We start from the raw sequence: 7,880 nt of genomic DNA, 5'->3' as shown, positions 1-7,880 counted from the left end.
TATACTTTCTTAATAATTATTTTGGTTTGAATTACACCATGATTGTTAAAATATTGATTAAAATCTTGATGGTTAATAACGAGTGATCAAAAAAAAGAAAAAAAAAAGAAAAACACAAAAATCTTCACTTGATACTTCCTAATTCTCTGTAGACTAACAAGAATATGTATAGTTATTAGACATTAATGTGCTCTAAGATAAGTTAAAAGTACTTCTTTTTTGCTAAAAAAATATAACGAAAAACTTGCAAGACCCAATACATGTATTTTTTGTCAACAATTTATATGGTGAATATGCATCTTGTCATAACCATAACCCTAACAGAGTAACCAATATGGAATATGGAACAGTGACAATTATGACTAGAATATTATACCATGTTATTAATATAGTGGGTCCGTATAATAATTGAAAAATGAGTGGGGTGAATTGAAAACTACGACAACGAACCTTTTTGAGTTTGGATCAAATTAATGCTCCAGCTCGGTGGCGGATCTGCTCCGGCAACGGACAACGCCACCGCTATCTAAGACTCCATCAGTACCACCACCTCTAAGGTCACCTCCTGCTCCACCTCCAAAGTCACCGCCAGCATCACCTCCATCACCACCATCACCTCTTTTAAATCTTCCACCCTTACCAGCTCCTCCACCGACACCTCCAACTCCAGCTACAGCTCACCTCCAGCTCCATTTCTCTCCCATGAAGCCGATCTGACCTCCAAGTGCAGCGACCTGACCTGACCTCCACCACCACCACCACCGACACCTCCTGCTCTAGCTACAGCTCACTTCCAGCTCCACTTCTCTCCCATGAAGCCGATCTGATCTTCAAATGCAGCGACCTGACCTCTACTTCGACAAGTGCAGAGATCCGACCTCCACTATCACCGACACCACCGAGACCTGACATACCTCCATATACACTGCCACCTATTCCACAACCTCCATCTAAGCCAACACCTGCTTCATCTCCAACACCTCTCCCACCACCCAAAACCATCACCTAATCATCCTCCAAGACCTTTCTCTCTCCTCTGTCGCTGGTGTGTGCTGACTGTAGTACAATAGTCAAAATTTGCTGCATGCGGTACTGAAATGCTTTTTTGGAAAACAATAGGGTTTAGTGGGCGGCTAGCTCCATGACCGCCCCTCCGCCGCCTGGTAAGAAACAGGTTACCTCTCTAACTGCTAAGAAATCATTCTCTCAACTCTTTTCGCAGCCAGCGGTTTCACCAATCTCCTTGCACCCATCAACGACACACAAAGGGGAGGCGGCGGTTATCTTCTCCAAGGAGGAAGCTGATAAACTTGCTGCCCCCTTCCGTTGGGCTCTTGTCGGCAAGTTCTCACATGGAAGACCATCGCTGGAGGTAATACGAAATTTTTTTTCCACATTGAATCTGAAGGACACCATCTCGGTAGGATTATTAGACTACAGGCATGTGCTGTTAAAATGCTCGGCTGAAGCTGACTTCAACCGTATTTGGACACGTACTGTTTGGCATCTAGGGAAGTTTACCATGAGAGTTTTTCGATGGACTAGAGATTTTCATGTCCACAGAGAATCATCGCTGGTGCCGGTTTGGGTTGCGTTGCCGGCGTTACCCATCCACTATTTTGACAAGCATTCACTCTTTTCCATTCTATCACTGGTTGGCGTACCTTTATTTCTGGATTCGGCCACTGCTTCAGGCATACGGCCTAGCGTGGCCAGAGTTTGTGTGGAAGTGGATATTTTATCTCCCATCTGCTCGCAGGTTTGGATTACAGTGGAAGGGGAGACGGGTTTTTGGCAACCCATTGAAGTGGAGAAACTGCCTTCCTATTGTTCATCATGTTGGAGGCTTGGACACTCTATTGATAAGTGTCATAAGGATAATATCGGCTCCTTCCATCAGCAGCAAGCTACACCCAAAAAAAGATCTACTAAACCTCAATCTTCACACACTAAAGACGATGGGCTGGAGGCTCCTCTCACATCGCTAGAGATTGCTGAAGAAGTTGTTCAGCATGAGGTGATGATTCCTACAAATGACATGACACCAGATTCGGCCATGGTGTATCGCGGGGGATTTCAATGTCATCATAGCGCTGTCCAAAAAGCGAGGGGGCGTCCTTTCATGGCTGCTGAAGGAGTGGATTTTATGACATTCATGGAAGAAGCCGAAGTTTTTGTCGCAGGATTTTCGGGTTCCTCCTTTACTTGGTGTAACAACAGATGAGGAAGATCTCGGATATGGAAACGACTAGATCGTTTTCTAGTCAATGGTGAATTTTCATATCTATCAACTTCCACATCGGTTGTCCATTTGGCTAGACATCCGTCAGATCATACGCCTCTGAAAATCAAATTTACCCCTCGCCATGATACTAAACCACGTCCTTTTCGATTCTTGAATGTTTGGACGACAAAATCCTCATTGTTGGAAACAATCCACAATGCATGGGACACGCCTATTAATGGTTCCCCTTGGCGAGTGTTATTTGCCAAACTCCTAGCCACGTGAAGAGCTATCCAGCAATGGAATAAATCCTCCTTTAGGGATATTTTTGAGTCTGTTAAAGGCGTAGAGTTTCAAATGGCACAGGCAGAATTGTAGGCAGAGAGTGATGACTCGGACAGGGCTCAGATTGAGCTACAAAAGGCTCAGGCAGAGTATCGGCATGCGTTGGCTATAGAGGAGCAGTTTTGGAGTCAAAAAGCTCACGTTAAATAGCTTTCACAGGGCGACCGAAATTCCAAGTTCTTCCATGCAACGGTCAAACAAAAACGAGTTCAAAGTACGATTCATCGAATCAAAACGGTTGACGGGTCTTGGGTTGAAGGGGATGAGAATATTGCCTCTGAGGCTATACGATTTTTCTCTGATTTATACTCTGAGACCGGGTCGGTTAACTCTGTACTGCTTCAGTTTATCCCATCTTTGATCTCGAGACAGGACAATCTTACCCTGGAGGATATCCCTTCGATGCAAGAGGTAAAACGGGTGGTATATGCCATGGATGGAGACAGTGCGGCAGGGCCAGATAGATTCGCTGGTATGTTTTTCACCTTTGCATGGGACATCATTGCCAATGATGTACATAATGCTGTAGTGAGTTTTTTCTGTGTGGCGGGGCTACCGCGGTTTATTATCTCGACCTCCATTGTTCTGATTCCGAAAATTCTAAATCCGAATGGTTTCTCTAAGTTTTGACCTATAAGCCTTAGTAATTTCATAAATAAGGTGATTTCACGCCTTTTGTCTGATAGAATGGCCGCTTTGCTGCCAAAAATTATCTCTCCCCAGTAGTCAGGGTTTGTCAGGGGTCGAAATATCACAGAGAACTACCTGTTAGCTCAAGAGATTATTTCAGGTATTGGTAAAAAGTCTCGAGGAGGGAATGTAGTGCTAAAGCTAGATATGTCTAAGGTTTATGACCGGGTATCTTGGATTCATTTGACTACGGTGTTGCGAAAATTTGGCTTTAGTGAGCGATTTATTGATATGACCTGGCGATTGGTGTCAAATGTTTGGTTGTCCATTATGGTTAATGGGGCGTCGTATGGCTTCTTTAAATCAAGTAGGGGGCTTCGCCAGGGGGATCCATTATCCCCTACCTTATTTGTCATAGGAGCGGAGGTTCTATCGCGAGGGTTGAATAGCCTTGCATATCAAATGGGCTTCCATGGGTTTAACGTTCCTCAGGGATGTCCTGCGGTAACTCATCTGGCATTTGCAGACGATGTGCTAATCTTGGCTAATGGGTCCACTGCTTCTCTTCGTTGAATTATGAGGATTTTGGAATTGTACCAACAATCCTCCGATTAATTGCTCAACGTTCAGAAGAGTGGCTACTTGGTTCACCATTCTTTACCCAGTTCAAGACATTGAATCATTGAGCGGATTACGGGGTTCTCCCGCCAGATGTTTCCCACTCGATATCTAGGCTTCCCCCTTTATGTTGGGAGATGTAAGACGGTCTACTTTGCTGAGGTATGTCAAAATATTCTTGGAAAAATTTTGTCATGGAAATCGAAGTTTTTAACTTCAGGGGGGAGAATCACCTTGATTAAACATGTACTTTCGGCTATCCCAACTCATTTGCTTTCAGCTGCAGTGATGCCCAAAGCTGTTTTCCGCTCTATTGAACAAGCATGTGCCAACTTTCTGTGGGGTGCCTCGGACTTGGGTCTAAGGTACCATTGGATCGGATGGTCAAATTTGTGTTTTCCACCGGAGGAAGGAGGATTGGGCTTCAGACGGCTAAGAGATATTTATACAGCTTTCTCTTAGAAGTTGTGGTGGAAGTTTCGAACAGGTTCTTCGCTTTGGACTGTGTTTATACAACAGAAGTATTGTCGGGGAGTCCACCCTTGTCAGGTTGAGCTCAATCCGTTTTCTTCAGCAACATGGAGACGGATGCTTAACGTCAGTCGACAAGTTGAACTCTCTATGCTGTGGTTGATACAAGATGGGTCGTGTAATTTTTGGTTCGACAATTGGTTGGGTAGCGGTGCGCTATTTCTTCATGGTCCAATATCAGCCAATCTCTCATTTCATAATTTCATCACTCAGGGTCATTGGAATGTGTAATCATTATCACAAACTCTCCCACAAAATATTATCCCGGCTATTTTGGATAAGCCGGTCCCAACAGAGCACCAATCGGATGAGGTGGTGTGGATAGCTGCGACGTCTGGGAGTTCTCCTTGGCATCGGCTTTTCATGAGGTACGTCAAGTACGTAACACTTCACTTATGTTTGCTACAGTCTGGCAAAATCCAATTCCGTTGAAAGTGTCCTTCTTCATGGTTCGACTACTCTCAGGACGCCTGCCATTACATAATGTTCTTCATACGCTGGGAATTCATGGTCCTTCCAAATGTTGGTGTTGTCCGTACACGTCGGTTGAAACGTTTGAGCATGTTTTCTCAACGGACCAGGTTGTAAAGGAGGTTTGGGCATACTTCGGAGGGCTGTGTGGCACTAGCTTAGGCTCATCTGTTCGAGCCCATCTAGCCTCTTGGTGGTTGTCCTCCCCTACTTCGGAGAGGCAGAAGGTGATATATTATACCCTTCCGAGCCTTATATGTTGGCATATTTGGAAAGCTCGGAATAAAGCAATCTTCGAAGCAATTATACTGCACACTGCTTCTATCTGTCGGGCAATCTTTTTGGAGACTAAACTGCTAATTGAAGGTCATTTTAAAGAGAATATTAGATGTCAGTCATTTACGCAGTTGTATGACTGGTCCCATCAAACAAAACGGAAGTTTGGCTTCAAACTCGTTCAATGGAAACCAGGAGAAGGGGAGGAATATTTAACTTTGAATACTGATGGATGTTCCAAAGGTAATCCTGGGACTTCTGGTGGAGGCGGAGTTATACGGGATGCGGTAGGGCGCCCCTTGGTAGGTTTCTCAGCTTTCTTCGGAGAGGCATCCAGTATCCAGGCTGAGGCATTGGCTCTCTTGACAGGACTCCGATTATGTGATCAGAGGGGAATTACAAATATTAACGTCCAGGTAGACTCCCTACTATTGGTGGGAATTCTGCAACGTCGAATCAATTGCCCATGGTGTATTCGGTTACAGGTCCAGTAGATATGGAAATTGATTGACGTACCTACTAGGATCTCCCACTGTTTTAGGGAGGCTAACAAGGTGGCGGATACTCTGGAAAATGTTGGAGTAGCTCACCTCACCTGGATATCAAATTGTATGAGCATTGGAATGACTGGCCACGACTGGCTCGTGGGGGAATTCGACTAGATTTCATTGGAATGCCTTCTATTAAGAACATGAAACTACCTTAATTTTAGAAACAGAAATTGTTCAACTTTGAGCCCATTGTATCTCTGCTTATTATGAATAAAAGTGGGGGTGGCGTCCCTCCCCTTTGCCAAAAAAAAAATGAAAAATGAGTGGGTCTGTATTCAAATGTATTACAATTTGAATACATAAATTATGTGCATTACAACAATAGCCCCATTTTTTTTTATACTAAAAGGATACTCTATGCAACAATGATATCAATGCCCTTAAGGCCTTAACCTCAATACATAATTTACTTTTAAAATTTTGTTAATCATTTTTAAATCAAGAAAGCATAATCATGTTGGTCCAAAAGTTCAGAACTATTACTCAAAAAACAAAATGTTCCACTAAACTAAACAACATGATTTGGTTGAAATAAAAACTAAAAATATTCAAATGTCCTCAAGAAATAGCATGTAATTATTGATAATGCTAAAATAAAAATAGAACCAATAATGACTGTAGTGGTTAACACATATTGACAAACTTTTATCACAATATAATTGACAAACCCACTATGAGTAACAATCACAAAAGCAAGTGTTCAAAACAAATCATTGACAAACTTTTTGCTTAAAAAATCTATTTACAATATAATGTAAAATAAAATTGATACAGAAAGGGCTAAATCCTAATTAATTACCTTTATACTTAATCATCACAAATAATTAAACAAAATAAGGTTATATTGAAATAAGACAAAAAGAAAAGCAACAGGTATTATAAAAGTTGTATGGATCTATGATTTATCGCCATGTAGTAAACAAAATAAATAAACTCTAAATTTTAAGTTGCACTAAACTAAAAGTTTAAATACATGAGATTAATCTTAAATTTTTTAGGAATTGATACTAGAATTGTATAAATTTTAAAGTTCAAAAATATGAGATCAGATTTGGACTCGTTTAATACTTGTCTAAAAAGTGCATAGCATGTATCACATTTTTTATTTATGTGTAAAGAAAATTTATTTGAAAGTTGTATCTCTCAGAGAAAACTACATCATTCAAAAAGTCTTGCTTAGGACAAATGATGAGGTTCTCAAGCGGAATGACATTTATCCAACATTTTGCTTTGCAAATCATTTTTTCTTCAGAAATCATGTATTCCAAGATGTTGTCTTCATCCTTCAATAAAAATTAATTCCCTCATAAAACCTTTGCGAACAAATATGAATATGTTTTTTTCGTCTATGTTTATGTTCGAACACGAAGAATTCAGTATCCTTCAACTTCAAGCAAATGTGCACAAATGTACTATACAAAATTGAAAGGTCTCCTCAATATCATTCACTATATTAACTATTCTAACATTATTACCAATCAAGGCAATTTATGACATTAGCCTCTTCCTCTATAGAGTTATTGACATTAGCCTTTTCCTTTATAGAGCATGTAATAGCCCATATGAATCCTTATAAGTTTTTATCATTTTAGGGTTATTCTTTTCTTAACATTTTCAAATCTAGTAGAAGTATCCAAATTTCACCAATACTAAATAAAAGAACTATCAATGTTTCCAAAGCAATTGAAGTATAAAAAAGACACAAGCATATCAAATCAAAACAAATCCAACAAAATCATCCAAATCCTATAGAAGTATTAAAATTTTACAAGAATATCAAATCTACTGTATCCCAAGAATTTCAAGGAAGACATCAGATCATAGACCACAGCCGTTTTTTCAAAAACTCTTGATGGATCATGATGTGACATTCTTAGCCTATCTACTTCACTATGTAGAACATAATAACTCTCTCCTTACTCTAGAGAGACAGCGATCTTATTAGTCAGCTACAATAGTTTGTGGACCCGTACAAAAGAATCATACAAAATATAAGAAATGCATAATCTACCTTGTCCATACTCAAAAGGCTTTTCATTCGGTCCAACTAAATTCTATTTTTTGAACCTACATTATTTTTATTGTGCAGCAGTAATATTTTCAGTAATGTAAATCTCAAAAAATAGTTTCCATTCTTTGATAGTTTCTTATCCCCATTATTGAATGTATGAGTCCATTTTATAATTATATGGTCCACGAACTCTTATTTCCCGTTTTAGAATATAGCAGAACCA

General features: G+C 40.3%; 1 protein-coding gene across 1 annotated transcript; it reads right to left on the bottom strand.

The window, feature by feature from the left end:
• Positions 1-470: 470 nt before the first annotated feature.
• LOC113782488 (glycine-rich protein 5-like) lies at positions 471-1,002 on the bottom strand. The gene is made up of 2 exons (XM_027328379.1): positions 792-1,002; positions 471-670 (listed from the first exon to the last, which is right to left on the bottom strand). The coding sequence occupies exons 1-2, from the start codon at positions 1,000-1,002 to the stop codon at positions 471-473; spliced, it is 411 nt and encodes a 136-aa protein (XP_027184180.1).
• Between the last annotated feature and the right edge of the window lie 6,878 nt (positions 1,003-7,880).

Source organism: Coffea eugenioides, chromosome 9 (genome assembly GCF_003713205.1).
Source record: "Coffea eugenioides isolate CCC68of chromosome 9, Ceug_1.0, whole genome shotgun sequence".
Classification (NCBI taxonomy): domain Eukaryota; kingdom Viridiplantae; phylum Streptophyta; class Magnoliopsida; order Gentianales; family Rubiaceae; genus Coffea; species Coffea eugenioides.
This window is presented reverse-complemented; position numbering and strand designations above follow the sequence as displayed.